Source organism: Orycteropus afer, unplaced genomic scaffold (genome assembly GCF_000298275.1).
Source record: "Orycteropus afer afer isolate SDZICR_OR568_19922 unplaced genomic scaffold, OryAfe1.0 scaffold00561, whole genome shotgun sequence".
Lineage (NCBI taxonomy): Eukaryota > Metazoa > Chordata > Mammalia > Tubulidentata > Orycteropodidae > Orycteropus > Orycteropus afer.
This window is the reverse complement of record NW_006922148.1, coordinates 1,228,987-1,252,044: the sequence shown is the minus strand read 5'-3', so window position 1 is coordinate 1,252,044 and position 23,058 is coordinate 1,228,987. Positions and strand designations below refer to the sequence as shown.

At 39.0% G+C, this 23,058-nt stretch overlaps 1 protein-coding gene across 1 annotated transcript in view; it reads right to left on the bottom strand.

The window, feature by feature from the left end:
- Window positions 1-23,058, bottom strand: part of PARP4 (poly(ADP-ribose) polymerase family member 4) — a 278,765-nt gene that overhangs the window by 115,837 nt on the left and 139,870 nt on the right. The window contains exons 15-16 of the mRNA XM_007955975.1: window positions 13,742-13,873; window positions 12,916-13,002 (exon numbers count right to left, since the gene is read on the bottom strand). Coding sequence (XP_007954166.1) covers window positions 12,916-13,002; window positions 13,742-13,873 — 219 coding nt within the window. The remainder of the gene's footprint in view (window positions 1-12,915; window positions 13,003-13,741; window positions 13,874-23,058) is intronic.

Here is a 23,058-nt window from a genome sequence, read left to right as displayed (position 1 = left end):
TCACCAAGGGCTACAGGGACAACTGCTCTGGAGGCCTATGACTAGGAAGAGAAACAGCAAGGAGGAAGACAACCTGAGTTGTAGACATTCCGCACTCTGGACAGTGCAGGCATTTGTTTACATGTGGCAGCCATTTTGAATATTTAAAGTGAGCAAGGGTACAGCCATTTTGAATGTTTATAAGTGGTGGCCATTTGGATTTTAAAGTCATAGCATTGTCATTCGGATTACAGGGACCTAAGAATAGGCTCTGTTTGCCATGGTCGACAGGGACATATGAGAGGCTGACAACAAAAAAGGAGACATGTGGTGAGTGTATAAGTGCTGTTAACTAGTGAACAGAGGAGCACAGCACAATACCCTGCTTACATAGATAACATAAAATCAAAACAAAGAAAATGAAAATCGTGGGCAAGTCACTCCAACATAAAATCACCAATTAAATATAAACACTAAAATGTCACAATGCCTCAGAAACAACAGAGCACCACAGTCCACACAAAGAAGCAAGATAAAGCAGGAGAAACAAGGCAGGATACAGACCCAAAACACATCCCTGAGGAAGATGCAGCACTGGAACTCCCTCATAAGGAATTCAAAAGAATTATATTTAGGTATTTTCAACAAATTGAGAGGCAGATCAAGGAAAACACAGAGAAAACCCTAGAAAAATTCTGAAAGACAATACAACAAAATGACAAAATCAATGAAAAATTAGAAATGATACAAAATCTATGCACAGAAATCCAGAAGATTAATATTAAATTTTCAAAAATAGATAAGATGGGCAAAGGATTAGAATTGAATCACTTGAAGAGAGAATTAGTAAGATTGAAGGCAAGTACCTCAATACTTCTTTGGAAAGGGATCAATCAGAAAAAAAAAAGATCAAAACAAAATGAAAAAAGCTTAAGGTTCATGTGGGATACCATAAAAAGGAACAACCTACATGTAATCGGAATTCCAGAACAGGAAGAGACAAATAAAACCACAGAGAAAATTGTAGAAGATTTGTTGGAACAGAATTTTTCTGGTAGGATGAAAGATAAGAATATATCCATTCAGGAAGTCCAACGAACCCAAAACAGGACAGAACCCAAAAGAAAATCACCAAGAAATATCATCAGCAAACTCACCAAAACCAAAGACAAATAAAGAATCCTCAAAGCAGCACAGGAGAAACAAAAAGTTACCTACAAGGGGCAACCAAGAAGACTAAGCTCAGATTTCTCAGCAGAAACCATGCAGAAGAGAAGACAATGGGATGGTACATATAAAACCGTGAAAAAGAAAAAATTCCAACCAAGAATTATGTACCAAACAAAATTATCCCTCAAATATGATGGGGGAAATTAGGACATTTGTAGATAAGCAGAAATGAAGGAGATTTATTAAAACCAGATCAACCTTAGAAGAGATGCTAAAGGGAGCCCCTTGGACAGAGAAGCAATAACAATGACCATTAACACATGATGATATAACCCAGAAACCAACCCAGCTATGGAAGTATACAAAGTAAATAAGCCTACAAGACTGTAAACAGGGAACCAGAGACATCAATTGACAAATGAGGACAACTACAAGCCAAAAGGGAGCTCTGGTAGCATAGTAGCTAAGGCACTTGACTGCTAACCAGAAGGCTGGCGGTTCAAACCCACCAGCCACTCCTCGGAAGGAAGGTTAGGCAATCCTACTTCCGTAGTGATACTGCCTCGGAAACCCAAGGAGGGGTCGCTATGAGTCAGGGCTGACTCGAGGGCACATAACATCAACAACAACAACAAGCCAAAAAGGGGAAAAAATCTGTGTCATTACAGAACATCTAGATGGTAGGTGTGATAGTTGGAGCTGTGGGTCAACTTGCCTGGAGCACAATTCTGTGTGGTTTAAGCAATTGTGATGTGGGTTTCTCCAATGATGGGATCAGACATGTATGTTTTGGGCAGCCAATCCATTGAAAGGGAGTTTCCCTAGGGGTGTGGCCTGCTTCCAGTATATTTATGGACACTCTGGGAAAAGAGACATTCTTCTGTGGATCGGGATTCTGTTGTGCTGCTTACAACTGTCCGTGAGTGAACAACCCACCACTCAGCCTGGAGATCTTGAATTCGTCATTCGCTAGAGTCAACGGCCAGCATACTGCCTGCCAACCTTGAGCGCCAAAGCCTCTGCAGCTGCATGAGTCGGGAAAAGCTTGACATTTGATCCAAGAACTTTGGACTTGCCAGCTTCTATAAGTGTGTCAGCCATTTTGCTAAGATAACTTTCTTTTTCTCTATATATGTAAGCTTTACTGGTTTTGTTTCTCCAGAGAACCCAGTCTAACACACTAGGGAAGTCAAGACAACTACCAGATAGAATGGACTTTTCTGAACTTGGGAAGAAAACTATAAAGCACAGGGTAACCTCAAAGAAAAATGATACACCTCCACATCAAAATAAAAAAGAGGACCAGCACAAATATTTAGCAAATACTAAAATAATAGCAACAAAGGAAATGATAACACAATTCATAAACAAAATGAGCTCAGCATAGAAAATTATATGGAATAAAGAAATCAATACCACAAAAAAGCACGTAACAAAAATGACAGCAACAAATCCATATTTGCTGATAATTATTTATCTGCCAAGGGACTTATCTCTAAGGTTTATAGAAAACTCCAGTGCCTCGACAGCAAAGGAATTAAAAATCCAATTGAAAAATGGGCAGAAGACATGAATAGATACTTCAGCAAGGAGGATATTCAGGTGGCTAGCAAATACATGAAGAGATACTCACGATCACTGGCCATCAGAGAGATGCAAATCAAAACAACAATGAGATTCCATAGCACCCCAGCACTGATGGCAAAGTTCAAATGCTGGCAGGGATGTGGAGAGATTGGGACTCTCATACACTGCTGATGGGACTGTGAAGTGATACAACCACTGTGGAAAGCAGTATAGCAATTCCTTAGAAATCTGGAATAGGAGATAACATTTGACCCAACAATCCCACTACTGGGATATATCCTAGAGGGATGAGAGCCAGGACAGGAACAGATATATACACACCCATGTTCATTGCAGCACTATTCACAATAACAAAAAGATGGAAACAACCTATATGCCCATCAATGTAAGAATGGATGACCAAACTATGGTACATACAATGCTATGCAACACTAAACAATAATGTAGAGTCTGCAAAAACATGCATAACATGGATGAACTTGGAGGATATTATTCTGAGTAAAATAAGTCAATCACAGAAGGACAAATATAGTTTTAGTTCATTGTTGTGGGGGGTCAAGGAAAGGTTTATATATGGAGGGAAACTTTCTTTGTTGGTTGCCAGGTGTGGGAGGGCAAAGGAGAGAACATTGCAAAAAAAAAAAAAAAAGCACTGACCCATGTCACTTTAATTCTGTGTATTTCAGTGTACATAAATTATATTTCAATAAAATGCATTTAAATGTATATTATCACATCCATTTGATGCACATTAACCCCTCATAGTAACGAACTAATGGGGCAATGTACTTCTGTCGTGATACTGCCTCAGAAACCCAAGGAGGGGTTGCTATGAGTCGGGTTCAACTCGATGGCACATAACAACAACAATTAATAAACTAAAACAAACAACAAACTCACTTCCATCGAGTCGGATCTAACTCATAGAGACCCCTCCCTGGGCTTCCGAGGCGGTATCACTACGAAGTAGATTGCCTGACATTCCTCTCAAGGAGTGTCTGGTGGGTTTGAACCCCTAGCCTTCTGGTTAGCAGTCAAATGTCTCAGGCACTACACTACCAGAGATCCTATTAATGAAGTACTTGAGTTATAATCTACTAAATTCTTCCTCAGGACATGGTAATAGAACCTACAAAACAAAGCATTGTTAGTACTAAAAGGGAGCCCTGGGGTCATTCACCAGTTGGGGGGGGGGTGACTTTTACAGGAGGCTGAAGAAGGTGGCCCCTAAAGCTGAACTCTGGCCTGACTGGGTATTGTGGCCCAGCAGCTGTCCCCACACAAGGGCTTTTTCCTGTGCAATGCTCCAAGACAGCCTCCTGACTCCCATGACACTCAGCACTAGCTCAACCAGTGGCTGCCAAGTCAGAGTAGTTTTTCTGTAAATGGCTAAGTACTGTATAAAAAGGCAATGTCCTTATCATATACGGCAGAAAAAAAAGGCTGGATATATTTTACACACCCCAATGGCATAGTGGTAAAAGCATTTAGCTATTAACCAAAAGGTTAGCAGTTCTCCCACAAGCTACTCTGGAGTAGAAAAAATGAGGCAGAGTTTGGCTTTTGTTTTTGGATGCTACAATATTCATATTGTTGTTGTTAGGTGCCATCAAGTCACCTCCAACTCACATGAGCCCTGTGTACCAGAGAACATAACACTGCCCAGTCATGCTCCATGCTCACAATCTTTGCTACACATCAGAGCATCCTTATAGGCACTGTGTCAGTCCATCTCACTGAGGGTCTTCCCCTTTGTCACTGACCACTTACCCCACCCAGTACTTTACCAAGTATTATAGCCTTCTCCAGGGAATGGTTCCTTCTGACAAAATGACCAAAGTAGGTGAGACGAAGTCTGGCCATTCTCACCTCTAAGGAGCACTTCTTCCAGGACAGATTGGTTTGTTCCTCTAGCAGTTCATGGTATTTTCAGTATTCTTCACAAACACCATAATTCAAAGGCATCAACTCTTCTCTGGACTTTCGTATTCATTTTCCAGCTTTCACATGCATTTGAGGTGATAGAAAACACCATGGCTTCCATCAGGTGCACCTTAGTCTTTAAAATGACATCTTTGCCTCTCTCAACACTTTAAAGAGGTCTTTCGCAGCAGATTTGCTCAGTGCAATTCAATGTCTGGTTTCTTGACTGCTGTTTCCTTGAGTGTTGATTGTAGATCCAAGAAAAATAAAATCTCTGACAACTCCAATCTTTTCTCAATTTATTATGATGTTGCTTGTTGGTCGAGTTGTAAAAATGTTTGTTTACTTTATGTTGGGGTGTAATCCATACTGAAGGCTGTAGTCTACAATCTTCATCAGTAAGTGCTTCAAGTCATCTTTACTTTCAGCAAACATGGTTGTGTTGTCTGCATATTGCAGGCTGTTAATGAGTTTTCCTCCAACCCTGATGCTGCATTCTTTTTCATATAGTCCAGTTTCTCAAACTATTTACTCAGCATACAGATTGACTAAGTATGGGGAAAGGATACAATCTTGATGCACACCCTTACTGATTTAAAACCATGCAGTATCCCCTTGTTCTGTTCAAACAACAGCCTCCTGGTCTATGTACAGGTTCCTCATGAGCACAGTTAAGTGTTCTGGAATTCCCATTATTTTCAATTTTATCCATAATTCATTACGAGCCACACAATCAAGTGTCTTTGCATAGTCAACAGGTAAACATCTTTCTGGTATTGCTTGCTTTCAGCCAAGATCCATCTCACATCAGCAATAATATCCCTCATTCCACATCCTCTTCTGAATCCAGCTTAAATTTCTGGAAGTTCCCTGTCAATAAACTGGAGCAACTATTTTTAAATTATTCTCAGCAAAATCTTGCATGTGATATTAAAGATATTCAATAATTCCCATATTCTGTTGAATCACCTTTCTTTGGAATGAGCACAAACATTGGTCTCCTCCAGTCAGTTGGCCAGATAGTTGTCTTCCAAATTTCTTGGCATAAGTGGCCAAGTGCCTCCAGCACAGCATCCGTTTGTTGGAACATGGGTATTCCATCAACTCCTGGAGCCTTGCTCTTTGCCACTTCCTTTAGTGCAGCTTTGACTTCTTCCTTAAATACTAGTGGTTCTTGATCATATGCAACCTTCTGAAACAAATGAACATCAACCAACTCTTTCTGTTTACAGTGACTCTGTGTATTCCATCCTCTTTTGAGGTTTCCTGCATCATTCATATTTGCCCATCAGATCTGACTCATAGCAACCCCTCTTTGGGTTTCCAAGGCAGTATCTCTATGGAAGTAGATTGCCCAATGTTCCTGCTGAGGAGTGGCTGATGGATTTGAACCACCAGGCTTCCAGATAGCAGTCACATGCCTTAGGCACTATGCCACCAGAGCTCCCAATATTTGCCCACAGAATCCTTCAATATTGCAACTCAAGGCTTGCATGTTTTCTTCAGTTCTTTCAGATTGATAAATGCTGACTGTGTTCTTCCTTTTGGGTTTTCTAACTCCAGGTCTTTGCACATTTCATTACAGTACTTTATGTTGTCTTCTCAAGGTACCCTTCAAAATATTCAGTTCTTTTACCTTGTCATTTCCTCCACTTGCTTTAGCTATCCTGCATTCAAGAGCAAGTTTCAGACAGTCTTCAGACATCCATTTTGGTCTTTTCTTCCTCTCTTGCCTTTTTAATGACTGTTTCTTTGTTGTCATCTTGATGTCATTCTACAATTCGTCTGGGTTTTGGTCACTGATGTTCAATGCATCAAATCTATTCTTCAGATGGTTTCTAAATTCAGATGAGATATAATCAAGGTCATGTTTTGGCTCTCATGGACTTAGTTTTAATTTTTTTCAGCTTCAAGTTGAACCTGCATATGAGCAGTTGGTGGTCTGTTCCACAATCAGCTCCTGGTCTTGCTTTCACAGGAGATACTGAGCTTCTACATCTCCTCTTTCCACAGAGGTAATCAATCTGATTTCTGTGTATTCCATCTGGCAAGGTACACATATATAGCCCCATTTATGTTGCCGAAGAAACATATTAGCAATGAATAAGTCATTGGTCTTGCAAAATGCTGATCTCCCAAGTCATTTCTATCACCAAGGCCACATTGTCCAACTATTGTTAATTCTTCATTTCTACCTTTTGCATTCCAATCATAAGCAATCTTGATTGCATGTTTGGCTGATTACAGACTGCAGAAGTTGGTAAATATCTTCAATTTATTCATCTTTGGCTTTAGTGGTTGGTGCATAGATTCGAGTAATAGTAGTATTAGGATCTCTAGTGGCATAGTGCCTAAGGCATTTGACTGCTAACCGGAAGGCTGGCAGTTCAAACCCACCCACCACTCTGCAGAAGGAAGACTGGGCAATCTACTTCCATAAATATTTACCCCCTTGGAAAGCCAAAGGGGATCCCTATGAGTCAGAATCCACTCAATGGCAGTGAGTTTGGTTTAACTGGTCTTCTTTATAGCCATATGGGTATTATTCTATAAATGACAGTATTGTACTTCAGGATAGATATTGAAATGTTCTTTTTGATGATGAGTGTGACACCATTTCTCTTCAAATTGGCATTCCCAGCATAGCACACCATACAACTGTCTGATTCAAAATGGCTAATACCAATCCATTTCAGCTCCCTAATGCCTAGGGGTACTATCTTTATGCATTCCATTTAATTACTGAAAACTTCCAATTTCCCTACATTCATCCTTTGTACATTCCATATTCTGATTATTAATGAATGTTTACAGCTGTTTCTTTCCATTTTGTTGGTGCCTCATCAGCAAATGTAGGTCCCAAAAGCTTTTATTCCACCCATATCATTAAGGTCAATTCTACTTTGAGGACACAGCTTTCTCCCAGTTGTATTTTGAGTTCCTTCCAATGTGAGGGGCTCAAAAGTTGTATATAGTAAACCCTAAAGCAGTGTTGACCAATAGACCACTGAAATGATAAAACAAAAGGTTTGCTATCCAATAAGTTAGCCAATAGCCATATGTAAATATTTAATTTTATTTAATTAAATTTAAATATTCACATATGTCTAGTGGCTACCATATTGTAAAGGGCAGCTATAGACCAACCACCAAAGATTTTTAAGAGATGTAATAAATATGCCAATAATGGAGATAAAATGGAATCATTGAAAAAAAAGTTCAATACAAGAAAAGGAAACCAAAAAAATAATAAATAATAAGAAAAATAGAAAACCATTAGCAAGAAGGTAACTATTAATCAGATCATATCAGTAATTACATTAACTGTAAATGGTCTAAACATGTTGTTGTTATTATGTGCCATCGAGTCGGACCCGACTCATAGCGACCCCTCCTTGGGTTTCCGAGGCAGTATCATTATGGATATAATTCCCACAGATCGTGGAAATTATAAAACAATATCACTAATATCTCATGCAAGTAAGATCTTACTGAAGATAATTCAAAAACGGTTGCAGAAGTATATTGACAGAGAACTTCCAGAGGTGGAAGATGGATTCAGAAGAGGACATGGAACAAGGGATATCATAGCTGATGTCAGATGGATCTTGGCTCAAGGCAAAGAATACCAGAAAGATGTTTACTTGTGTTTTATTGACTATGCAAAGGCATTTGATTGTGTGGATCATGACAAATTATGGATAACATTGAGAAGAATGGAATTCCTGAACACTTGATTGTACTCATGAAGAACTTCACCTACTTTCACCAGGAGGCTGTCGTTCGAATGGAACAAGGGGACACTACATGGTTTAAAATCAAGAAGGGAGTGCGTCAGGGTTGTATCCTTTCCCCACACTTATTCAATCTATATTCTGAGCAAATAAACCGAGAAGCTGGACTATATGAAGGAAAACGTGGCATCAGGATTGGAGGAGGAATCATTAACAACCTGAGATATGCACACGATACAACTTTGCTTGCTGAAAGTGAGGATGACTTGAGGCACTTACTGATTAAGGTTGAAGAACACAGTCTGCAGTATGGATTACATCTTAATATAAAGAAAACAAAAATCCTCACAACTGGACCAATAAGCAGCATCATAATAAATGGAGAGAAGACTGAGGTTGTCAAAGAATTCACATTGCTTGGTTCTACAATCGATGCCAATGGAAGCAGCAGTCAGGAGATTAGATGACGTGTGGCACTGGGAAAGTCAATTGCAAAGGAACTGTTTCAAGTGCTGAGGAGCAAGGATGTCTCCTTGAGGATTAACATGCACCTGACAGAAGCCATGATATGTAAAATCACCTCGTATGCATGTGAGAGCTGGACAATGAATAAGGAAGACCGAAGAAGAGTTGATGCTTTTGAGTTGTGGTGCTGGCAAAGAATGCTGTAAGTACCATGGACTGTTAAAAGAACTAACACATCTGTCCTGGAGGAAGTGCAGCCGAAATGCTCCTTGGAAGCGAGAAAGGCCAGACTTCGTCTCACCTATTTTGGTCATGTTGTCAGAAGGAACCATTCCTTGGAGAAGGATGTCATGCTTGGTAGGATGGAGGATAAACGAAAGAGGGGGAGGCCTTCAACGAGATGGATTGACACAGTGGCTGTGATGATGGGCTCAAGTATAGCAGGGACCATGGAGCTGGCATGGGATCAGGCAGTGTTTCAGTCTACTGTGCATGGGGTCGCTATGAGTCGGAAATGACTCAATGGCACCTAACAACAAAAACAACATCACTATGGAAGTAGATTGCCCAACCTTCCTTCCAAGGAGTGGCTAGTGGGTTTGAACTTATTTGTGTGATTAGCAGTCATGTGCCTTAGGCACTACGCTACCAGTGCTCCTATGGTCTAAACAAAAACAACCTAATTAAAAGACGGAGACTGTCAGATTGAATTTAATAGTGTAAGGGTAAGAGCTCTGGTAGCATAGTGCCTAAGGCACTTGACTACTAACCAGAAGGCTGACGGTTCAAACCCCCCAAGCCACTCCTCGGAAGGTTGGCTGGGCGATCTACTTCCATAGTGATACTGCCTCAGAAACCCAAGGAGGGGTCACTATGAGTCGGGTCCAACTGAACAGCACATAACAACAACAACAACAGTGATAAATAAGTCAGTCTAGATGTTTTAGGAAGAAGAAAATGGTCAACTTCTCAAAAAAATTTGGTCTCAGAAACACTGCTATTTAATCTGGCAATTAGGAGGCTATAAGTAACCCTACCTGAAGCACTCTCTCCAGTCTTGGTTTTGGCACCATAGTTTTCTCTTTATTTTCCCACTAACTCTTTTATCTATCCTTTTCTGTTACTTCCCTGCTTAAGTACTGGGGATTACAAGCTAAACCTCTATCTTCCTAAACAGTGTAAGAGTTATGACACAGACACATACAAGTTTGTATTGGAAGCATAAAACAAAGGCACCTAACTTTCCTGAGGAATGGCAGGAAAAGCTTTAGTTTTCTCTTAGATGAAAGGATACTGGAGCTAAAAATTTTAAAATGATATTTAAAAAAATTAAGCAAACAAATGGAGTGTCATTGTATTTTCAGGAAACACAAATAACTCAGGCTTATTAAGATATGACATGGAAGAAAGTAGTAACACAGGATAGGACTGAAGAACTTGGAAGCCTACTACTCCGCATTAATGAGTCAAAGGAATAACCAATAGGTCTAAAGTTATTTAATGGCTATAGAATAGGTTGTGGCATAGGACACATTCCATGGATGTAATAAACATGAAAATTCAGATGGCTAATTTAATAGGAAATGGAGGAGAGGAAAAAGAGACATGAAGGATGACAGAGACAAGGAACACAGAAAGAAAGTTTGGAGGGGAAGGTAATGAGATCAGTTTTACAAAAAGTACTTAATTTGTTTTTTTATTTTTTGTATTTTCATTTTCAATTACAGATTTGATAAATATTCTACCTTGTTCCTTTCACCTGATTTCAAAAAGTCAGATTAATGAATGATTTTATATATATATATATATATATATATCAAAAGTGGGGCAATATAAATTTGATTTAGTAATTTAGACTTGGGACTCATTACTGTGCCTTAACTCAAGGAATCTTGATAGAAAAACAAGTATATAATTTCACACTCAATTAGACTTAGGAAATGATAACATTGTGTTAGGGAACTTTTCCCTAGATAATGGCAGTTCAGATACTTTTTCCTTTCCCCTTCTACCACCCAAACTTAAAGCTAGGTGTTTCAGGACTACATCCAATCTCTGTTACCTAATCTCTGTTATAATACCTAGCCCCTGTCACAATGCCATCTCAGAGACTCCAACGATGATATACAGATTTCCACCTCCAGTACATACCTCACCCCTGAACTCCCAAATACATATCCAGCTACCTCAGGGACACATGCACAAGATGTCCCAGCAATTTCTCAAACTCACTTTCTCCTCCCACTTGCAGTATCCCCATATTCACAAAGACTCTACTCTTCTCAAATCCATGACTTCATTGATGGCAAACAGCCTCTAGTCATCCAAGCCAGACTTGACCAAGAGCCATTCATACTCCATTCTCTTGGCACGCCCACATCCTCCCATCTTTAACCAATTCTGTACATTCTACCTCTCTAAGATCTTTCACAAGTTGCATCTTCTCCATTCCCACTGTCACTATTTTAGTTCAGCCCCTCATTATACCTCTTGCCTAGATTACCATAAGAGTCACTTAGTCTCCCTGACAACTCATAGGCCACTCCAACCTTCTCATTGCCATCTGAGTGTTCTTTCTCAAAGACAAATCTTATCCATATCACTCCAGACAGGACAAAATACTGACACTCCCAATGAAATGTGCTATTTCAGGTTACTTACCGTCTGTGAATTTGTTGTTGAGTTGCCATCAAGTTGATGCTGACTCAAAGCGACCTCATATGTACAAAATAGACCTGCTCCATCGGTTTTTTTTTTTTTTTTTTAATTTGTTTATTTATTTATTTGTTTTTCAAGGCTGTGACCTTTCAGAAACTGATCACCAGGACTGTCTTCCAAGGTGCCTCTGAGTGGGTTCCAATTGCCAACCTTTCCATTAGTAGTTGAGGACTTAACCACTTGCACCAACCAGAGTCCACCTCTTAGTTTACCGAAGAAGTTCCTATTCATTTTTTAAGACTGCTCAAGTATCTTGTTCTCTAGGAAGGGTCCTATGACTATTACATCTCACTTGTCTGGTGGTGCCTTACTGTGCCACTATTACATTCAGTACATGTCTTTAATACTCTGTCACATATCACACTCTTTGTTTAGTTTGCTTTCCGTACTGCACTGTGAGTTCCATGTGGGATTACATATTATTTCTAAGTCACTAGCATCTGGTATAGGTATTAATGTTAGTTCAACTGCTGAACTGAAGAAAGGGCTAGTCAACAGAGTCAAAACTGCAGTAGGGTCATCTAGAATGTCACAGAAAAACTGTTGTTTTGACACTTTGGAAACAAGATACCTTACTGGGAGCCTTTCAGTAGCCTGATGTGGGGAGTCACTGCAACACACTGAGAAGTAAATTAATAAGAAAATGGGTAAGTTTTGTGTTGAAATGGGTTTGTTTTGAGGTAAAGGAAGGCCTTGCTTTATTTTTCAGGCTAGAGAGGTCAGGGATAAAAAGCAAGTAGTAAGAGAGAAGTTGGAAACACTAAAGGAAATAGCTGATGAAGCAAGGACTAGGAATAGACAGGATAAAGAGTTCAAGAGATGGGTTAGTATTAGAAATGATTAAGGAAGAAAGAACAGATGAGTGGTATTATTTCTGAGCTTAAAGCTATTAAGAAGAAAGGAAAGAATCTGGCCCTATGTCAATACCCTGCACCAATGTGTTCCTAAGTTATTATTTGGTGAAAAGTGAGTAAAATTTTAGGTGAGCTTAATTCTAGGTAAATTTATCCTGTAAATACATTACACTCTTTTATTAAAAGGTGATAATTAACAACCCAAATGTTTCCTTTTTGTTGTTATTTCTGGGAAACTCAGTTACCAATTAAGAAATAGTGCTTATTTGTGTGGTAATATTTATACCATTTCCTTCTTTATTTAGACAAGTCACATGGGTCTGACCAGCTTGCCCTCCCCCTGCCAAAAGTAAATGAAACTCCAAGGCCCTAAATACTATAAGTTATCTTGATTTATAGTATGAATTTCATATTTCAAATCATTTTCAACCCCTTTTTCATTTCTAATAAATGTACTAAGCTAGCAGATGAACATCAAGTCATACCGGTGCATCCTGATCCATCAAGTAAGCACCATGGCCTTGACTAATGGCTTCCCGGTATTCTCGATGGGCTTCTTCCTTCTCTTTAACCTGGAAAAAATAGTTCTTACATCCGTCATAATATGGTGACTTCAGACTTTAATTAGGAAAACTTCATCATGTTTACTGAAACCTAGGCAAAAACAAAAAACTAATACTGGGTCTAAGCAAACTGGAAGCTTATGGAAAGTGATCATCAATAATTTAAACCCAAAAGGACAATTAAAGAAAATTCTCTTAAAACTAGAAACAAAATATTTGAATTTATAAAGTGGAAAAAAGTTTGAATGAGACTTTATTTTGAACAAAAAATACTAAATTAAGTTTATTTTATCTTAAATCTAACAAAATACAGATTGTTATTACAATTAGGGGCTAATGTTTAGAATAAACAAAGAATAAATCAACTTATTTCTTTTGGTATAATTTTTCTAAATTCACTTCAGTTTAAACTTTACAGCAGGTTCAAGAGAATCAGTTTTTGCAAAAGTAAATAAGGGCTTCACCAGTTATCCAATGTACCTCTTAAACTTTTGATATTGAAGTCATTCTTCTCTGAATTGCCTAGGCATAAAATTTGCCAGACACTGACCAACAAAGCCTGGATGAACAGGGATATAAAGAGGTAATCAGGGAGGATATCTGACTGGAGACTAATTGTGTAAGTACAAAAATACCTTTGCTTTACAACTAGGTTGTGGCTCAACCTCACTGCTATGGAGACTCAGATAACGAAGTTTTAGGTAAACGGAAAAACAAAGTGAAGTCACAATATATTTTCTTCCTTTACCTGTCCTACTATATGCTTGTCATTGATGAAAGCTTCAAAGCCACACACAGCAGCCTTATCATCCAGAGGAAAGATATATTTTGCCTCAATGGGTACATGACTTTGATTTGTGTATGTTTGAAACACGATGACCTGAAGAAGAAAAATCCATACTTCATAATGTATCTACTAATAAAATTCTTATGCACATTTGTTTTAAATTCCTTGACTTTTTATCATGCCCCTCAAGTTCCCAACTCTGGCTTCAGATATTAGAAGAGATACTACAACAATGCAGAGTCCATGTCACAGGAGAAAATGCACTGTCTCCATGTTTAGGTAGTTCATACACACCTAACTGAAGATGAGTCACTTGGTAGCAGTGTAACTTAGTTAGCATTGTAGCTACTATTAAGCTGGCCAGGAAAAAATCCCTTTTTCAGGCCTTCTTATAGCATGTGGGCGTCATATTATTCCAGAATACTCTTTATATTCAATCTATGATGTCTTGGTACTCTTCCTTGGAGATGTCTTTTTGGTTTTACCTACTTCTCTTGTGGCTTTTCTAATCTAAGTCTTCAATTCTTCCCACCTAAATGTTGTTGTTGTGTGCCGTCAAGTCGGACCCAACTCATAGAGACCCCTCCTTGGGTTTCCGAGGCAGTATCACTACAGAAGTAGATTGCCCCATCTTCCTTCCGAGGAGTGGCTGGTGGGTTTGAACCACCAGCCTTCTGGTTAGCAGTCAAGTGCCTTAGGCACTATGCTACCAGAGCTCCCTCCTGCCTAGATAGCTCCTGAATAAAACCTTTTCCATCCCACTCTATCTTACTGTCTTCTTTCCTATTAATCTTTGTAAAAGGATAGTTTTATCACATCACTCCCTTACCAAGAAAAAGCAGGAATTTTTAAATATTTGGTATTTTTTAATAAACAGTGGTACTAATAAGGAAAAATATTTAACAATTTATAGTCACCAAAGACACCAAAATGGGGTGGGGGTGGGGCCTATTATAAAATGTTGTCCACAATTGGATTTGCTAAAAGCTATGGTGTATAGGGCACCAGGGAAGTGTTGAGGGGCTCTAGGGGCTCTAGCCTTTACAAAGGAGCTCTGGTAGCATAGTGCCTAAGGCACTTGACTGCTAACCAGAAGGCTGGCGGTTCAAACCCACCAGCCACTCCTTGGAAGGAAGGTTGGGCAATCCTACTTCCGTAGTGATAATGCCTCGGAAACTCAAGGAGGGGTCGCTATGAGTCGGGGCTGACTCGACGGCACATAACAACAACAACAACAAAGCCTTTATAAACAATTCGAGGCACCCCAAGTCAGCAGGCTGGCACCCTTTTGGAGATCCAGTCTCTTAAAATCCTGCAAACAAATGCTTCAATGGCTAGGGGGAGAGTTCTTGACAGATTACTTCCCAAGAACTAGGGTCGGGACTTACCCAAAACAACCCCACAGGTACAAGTCCGAAAGTTTCTGAGCTACCTGTGTGGCCCCATGAGAGTCTAGAAGGGGAGAAACCAAGACTGGAAATGGCACAGGGCTCTGTTTGTCCTGATCAAAGCGCTACTAAGATATCTTGCTCACTCTTTGGTTGCACAGAAAACTCTCTCAGTTTCACACAACTCTACCAAACTCCTCTGGCACATATTTTCTTGGCATGTATTTCATGAGTATGATTATCATTGAATCGTATTTTAGGTAAGCGTCTTCATATTACTCTGTAGATATCCTACTGTCTCTGCTTAACAAGTTTGTCTTTGCATGTGAGTTCCAGGCTCTGTCAGCTTGATTTTCCTTATATATTCATGATGTATAACTGGGCACTCAAATAAATAAGTAATTTTAGGTAATGATGATAGAAGTATTTTTATTAGAATTTAGAACATAAACTAATATAAGATGTTGACATCTAATTTTCCACATTTTGAAAAAATCATTATATAAATAATAAACTAAAAACATTAAACTTATTCCAAGAAAAGTTAAAATACATGAGCCAAGCACAGAGAGGTCCTTTCTATTCAGCCTCTGCTCAGATATGCAAGATTAATCTACAAGATAGCTGTCTGACCATAAATTAATAAAAACTCTCTACTAAATGAGTTATTCTGGGGCCAACCTTCCTCATGGCAGAGGCCATTTCAGGAATGAAATATCATATGGGGCAAGTTGTAAAATTCAAAGGACATATGCCTCTTGTAACGTATTCATAATTTGTTATGCATCTCCAACATGTCAAAAAATTTACTAGTTAATTGCATTCATGGTACCTAAAAGTCACAACACCAATGGGTGATTATTCCCATTTTGCACATCTGGAAACTGAGGCACAAAGAAGTTAAATAACTTCCTCAAAGTCAAAGCACTAGAAAAGAACAAACCAAGGATTCTGACTCCTGTCTTTCCTCTGACTCCTGTCTGTCTTTCTGACTCCAAACCCCATGCTCTGTTATATATCACCTACAGAACTGACTCAATGGCAGGAAGTTTTACACCATGTTGCACTATGGTACAGTATTAGGATCTAGAACTCTAGAGTCAAAATGACTTGAGGTCAAAAGTATGCTCTATCATATTGTTTAATGTCACTGTCAACTTACAGGTAGAGTAAAAATAGCATTTAACTCCCAGAGTTACTGCATGTGAAAAACTCAATTCAGTGCCTGATTCATTGAAGTTGTAATTATTGTTACAGCTCCTAAATGCCTCCAAAGGTATGAAACATTGACTACCAGCCCACATGTAGGTTTTCTCAATGTTTATGACATCCTCCTGAGCTAGCTCAGAGGTATGGGTATGGAACAGAGCAGCCCAGACAGTGGTGGTCAGTTATTATCAAACTGGAATAAATATCATAAATCACATGCTCTTTCCCACTCTACCCTACTCCCATTTCCCCAATTTAATGGATCACTAAAATTAACCTAATTTCCCAATGAAGCTTATCAAAATCATGATGTTATTATTTTCCTAACAGATTTTTAGAGTTGCTTAACATAATCTTCAATATTGATTAGGAGGCAATGATGAGGTTAAATCTTAGAATTCAATTTTAGAAAACTGAGATTTCTTCAAGCTATACTACCAAATGTAGCCACCTACCTGCATATGTCCCCATAACCTATACCTTCTGTCCCAACTAACTGTGAGCTCCCAGCCAAGGCCAGACACTGCTTCTGAGCACTGGTTCTCATCCTCTTGCCTACAAGAGGAAGAAGTTCTAGCAATTCCCATTCTCATGGGGAAGTTTTCCTCTCCTGCAATGGAGCACTACCACTGGCACATACACATGCTGTTATTTCTCCCACTTCAAAAGAAAAATAAAGCATTCTTGACCTCACTTTCCTCTCTGCTACTGTCCCATATTTTCTCCTGTGTCTCAAAACTCTTGTCTTCCATTCACTCTTAAACTCAACCTAATTAGGCTCGCACCTCTGTCAATCACAAAAAAAGATATTGGTCAACATCACCAATGATCTCATTGCTAAATTCAGCAATAATTCTGTCTTTACTTTACTTGATCTTGCAGCAGCATCCACCACACTACTTGTCTGTCCATTTCCCATACCATTTTAGCATACTTTCATTCCTTGGAGAAATTTTATAACTTATATTCCCAAATACAAATATGCACCACCATTTATCTGTCAGTTTGTTGTACTGTGCTGACTTGCATGTTGCTGTGATACCGGAAAGTATGCCACTGGTATTTCAAATACCAGCAGGGTCACCTGTAGTGGGCAGACTACAGCAGAGTTTCCAGACTAAGACATACTAACAAGCAGAAGTAGTGATTTAGCTCTGAAAAAAATAAGCTACTGAAACCTTTATAACTAGCAATGGAACACTGCCAGATATAGTACCAGAAGATGAGCCCCTCAGGCTGCAAAGTATTCACAATACAACTGAGTAAGAGCTTCCTTATCAAAGTAGAGATGACTTTAATGATGTGGATAGAATAAAGCTTTCAAGATCTTCACTTCCTGATCTGGGACAACTCAAAATGAGAAGAAATAGCTACAAACATCTATTAATAACTGAGTCATGGAATGTAGAAAACGTGAATTTTAGAAAACTGGAAGTGATCAAAACTGAAATGGAACACATAAAGATCAATATCCTAGGCATTAGTGAGGTGAAATGGACAGGCACTAGCCATGTGAATCATACAAACATAGGGTCAACTATGCCAGGAATGAAAAACTGCACAGGAATGGCATCACATTCATTGTCAAAAAGAATATTTCATAATCTATCATAAAGTACATTGTGTCAATGACAGGACAACATCCATCAGCCTACAAGAAAAATCAGTTAATACAATTATTATTCAAATTTACTCACCAACCACTAAAGCCAAAGATGAAAAAATTGAAGATAAGTACCAACTTCCGAACTCTGAAATTGACCAAACATTCAATCAAGATGTATTGATAATTACTGGTGATTAGAACACAAAAGTTGGAAACAAAGGAGGAGGATCAATTGTTGGAAAATATGATGTTGGCGATATAAAACTATACTGGAGATCACATGATAGAATTTTGCAAGACTAATGAATTACTTATTGCAGATACCACTTTTCAACAATATAAAATGCACGTGGATATAACTGGATGGAATACACAAGAATCATATCAACAATATCTGTGGAAAGAGACAATGGAGAAGCTCAATATCATCAGTCAGAACAAGGTCAAGGGAAACTGCAGAAAAGACCATCAATTGATCCTATGCAAGCTGAAGTTGAAGCTGAAGAATATTAAAACAAAACCACAAGAGCCAAAGTACAACTTTGAGTATATCCTACCTGAACGTAGAGACTATCTGAACTATAGATTTGATGCACTCAACACTAATGACCAAAGCCACAGGAGTTGTTGGATGACATCAAGGATACCATACATGAAGAAACAAAAAGGTCATTAAAAAGACATGCAATGAATTAAAGACCAAACTGGATGTTAGAAGAGACTCTGAAACTTGATCTGGAACAAAGAGTAGCTAAAGCAAATGGAAAAAAGATGAAGTGAAAGAGTTGAACATAAGATTTCAATGGGCACCACAAGAAGACAAAGTAAAATATTATAATGAAATGTCCAAAGACCTGGAGTTATAAAATCAAAAGGAAAGAATATACTTGGCATTTCTCAAGCTGAAAGACCAGAAGAAAATATTAAAGCCTTGAGTTGCAATCCTGAAGGATTCTATGGGCAAAATATTGAACAATGCAAGAAGCATCAAAAGAAGATGGAAAAATATCCCTAGTTGCAGATAATATGACCCAATATATAGAAAACCCAAGAGACTTAGCAAAAAAATTACTGGACTTATTGTGAGATTTTGCATACTGACAGGATACAAGAACAACATACAAAAATTAGTTGAATTCCACTGTCAACCACTCGGAAGGGGATCTATATAGGTGATCCTGGATAGAGTGAGAGAACAATGTGGAACAAAACTCAAAACCACACACACAAAAAAAAGGCAGGGGCCAGGTTTGCTGGTCTGATAGAGCCTGATGGAACCCCTTAGACTATGGCCCCTAGATGTCCTTCAGGTCCAGAACTAAACACACTCCTGTGGCTTCCAGCCAAACAAAAGACAGGCACATGAGCTGAACATTTACATTAGGTAGATACACTCCTTGGAAAGATCAATCATGGGAGAATAGAGGGCTGTGTATGCACAGGGAGACAGCTCAGGGGACAGGAGTGCATGAGAGGGAAGGAAACAGGAAAGAGCTAACTATGGGGAGGAAGTGAGAGGGGACCTGTTGCATTGTGTGAAATTGCAGTCAACGTCATGAGACAGTGTATGTGAACTGCTGTATGGAAAATGAATTTGCTCTGGAAATTTTCACCCAAATCACAATAAAAATTTAAAAAAAAAAATCAGTTGCATTCCTCTACATCAGCAAAGAGGTCTCTGAAAAGGAAATCAATACCATTTACAATGCCTACTAAAAAGATAAAATAGTTGGGAATAAATCAAACCAGGAACACAAAAGACCCATTCAAAGAAAACTACAAAACATGACTTCAAGAAACCCTAAGAGAGTACATAAATGGAAGAACATACCATGGTCATGGATAGCAAGAGTGAATATTGTGAAAATGTCAGTACTATCCAAAGCAATCTATACATTCAATGCAATCCCAATCCAGATCCCATCAAAATTCTTTAAGGACATGGAAAAGTCAATCACTAATTTTAAATGGAGAGGAAAGAGACCCCAGATAAGCAAAGCACTACTGAAGAAAAGGGAACTCTGGTGGCATAGTGTCTAAAGCATTTGACTGCTAACCAGAAGGCTGACGGTTCAAACCCATCAGCCACTCCTCAGAAGGAAGACTGGGCAATCTACTTCCATACCACCTCAGGGACCTATGGAGAGGTCACTATGAGTCAGAATCAACTCAACAGCAGTGAGTTTGGTTTTTTGTTTTTTTTTGGGTTTTTTTTGTACTGAAGAAGAGGAACAAAGTAGGAGGAATCACACTCCCAGATCACAAAACTTACTATACAGCCACCGTTGTCAAAACAGCCTGGTACAACAACAGACACATAGACCAATGGAATAGAATTGAGAACCCAGAAACAGATGTATTCACCTATGGTCAGTTGATCTTTGACAAAGGGCTGAAATCCATTAAATGGGGAAGAGATACTCTCTCTCCCACAAATGGTAAAAAGCAAAACTGGTTATCCATTTGCAGAAAAATGCAAGAAGATTGATACCGCCCATCACACATAATAACTAACTCCAAATGAATCAAAGATTTAAATTTAAAACCTGAAACTACAAAGTTCATCAAAGAAAAAACAGGGCCAATCTTCAGGGCCCTCATTTATGGCATATATAGACTACAAAGCATAACCAAAAATGCACAAACAGCAGAAGATAAACTAGATGATTGGGACCTTATAAAACTTAAGTTCTTATGTACATCAAAAAAACGTCCCCAAAAGAGTAAAAAGAGAACACAAAGAATGGGAAAAAATATCTGACAATGACGTACCTGACAAGGGATTTATCTCTGAAATTTATAGAAAACTCCAACACCTCAACATCAAAGAGACAATACAGTTGGAAAAATGGGCAGAAGCCAGACACTTCACCAAAGATATTTAGGCAGGCAACAAACACACAAAGAAATGTTTGCAATCATTAGCCATTAGAGAAATGCTATGAAAACAACCATGAGATATCATCTCATCCCAGCATTAATAGCAAAGTTCACAAGAAAGAAAATAACAAATACTGGCAAGGATGCGAAGAGACTGAGATTTTCATACACTGCTGGTGGGACTATAAAATGATACAACCATTGTTGGAATCAGTATGTCAATTCCTTAAAAAATTAGAAATAGAAATACCATTTGACCTAGCAATTCCATTACTCAGTATGTATCCTAAAGAAGTAAAAAAGACACAAATAAATATATGCACACCCATATTTACCACAGGACTAATCACAACAGCAAAGAGGTGGAAACAACCCAAGTGTCTATCAAGTGAGGAATGGATAAACTGTGGTACATACATACAATGGAATAATATGCAACCCTAAAGAATAATGTAGAATCTGCAAATCACCACATAACATGGATGAATTTGGAGGACATTACAGTGAGTGAAATAAGTCAATGTAAATACTGTATTAGTCCACCATTGTAAAAAAAAAGTCAAGGTGACATACAGTAAGCTGGAAGAAGAGACAAACAAGCTACACAGACCCTATATGTTCTGGTTACCTAGTGCCACTTGACAAGAATATACCACAAATGAAATGGCCTTAACAAACATGAGTTTATTTATTCTCTTACAGTTCGGGAAGTTAGAAGTCTGAGTTCGAAGTGCCAGCCTCTAGGGGCTGTGTGAAAGCCCCTCAGCCTTGGGCTTCAGCTCTGCCTCCTGCTCCAGGCCCACTGGAGCTAGAAGCATTTCTACACTCAGACAGCTGCTGGCTGCTGAGGCCAACAAGCCCAAGGTTGACAAGTAAAAAGGCACAGTTCCAATGTCACCAAACCACACGGCAGGCTGCAGAACGACACAGCTACATGGAGGGTTGAAGCATTCTATAAGCGAGAAACCATTCCCAAAGCTGTTTCTTTATATATAGGAAGCAGACCACAGACCCAAAGGCAGCTACTCTGCTGCTCACAGTAGATTCCACCATGGAGTTGATTACTAGTCTCATCATGGGGAATTCTACATCCAGCCACTCAACCAAGCCCAGCCAAGCTGACACACAAACTTAACTACCACACTATGCAACACACACAAAAAGAGAAACCAGTTGATACAGACACAAAAGATAATCCTGGAGACCTGAGCATTGAAATGAAGCATACAAAACCACTTTAAATACCAACTAGCAGAAAAACCTGAATGAAAACAGTGAATAATGACACAAACGGAGCTGCAGACTATCAGCTATCCTGATGGCACAGACAGTTTGAATATTTACAAGTGTTAGGACCTGAGTTGTTGCTGTTGTTGCTGGGTGCCGTCGAGTCAGACCCGACGCATAGCGACCCGTCCTTGGGTTTCCAAGGCAGTATCACTACGGAAGTAGATTGCCCCATCTTCCTTCCGAGGAGTGGCTGGTGGGTTTGAACCGCCAGCCTTCTGGTTAGCATTCAAATGCCTTAGGCAGTTACCTACAAGGGGCAAGTAATAAGACTAAACTTGGATTTCTGGGCAGAAACCATGCAGGCAAGAAGGTAATGGGATGCTATATATAAAAACCATGAAGGTAAAAATTTTCAACCATGAATTATATATGCAGCAAAACTGTCCTGCAAATATGATGGTAAAAGTAGGGCATTTCCAGATAAGCATAAACTAAGGGAATTTATTAAAACCAAACCAACCTTACAAGAAATTCTAATGGGTGTCCTTTGGACAGAGAACCAACAACAGCAAACAACAACCGATCATTAACACACATAATGACATGACCCAGACATCAACACAGTTATGAAAGTATCCCAAGTAAAATAAGCTTTAAAGATGGGAAACAGGGAAGAGAGCCACAAATTTGCAAATGAAGACAACGACAAACCAAAAAAGGGGTGGGGGGTAATGCACTTATAGAACTTCTAAATGGTGAAAAAATCAAGACAATTGCAAGATAGAATGGACTGGTTTAGCCGTGGAAAGAAAATTGTAAATCATATTGTTGTTATGTGCCGTCGAGTCGGACCCAACTCATAGCAACCCATCCTTGGGTTTCTGAGGCAGTATCACTACAGAAGTAGATTGCCCAACCTTCTTTCTGAGGAGTGGCTGGTGGGTTTGAACTGCCAGCCTTCTGGT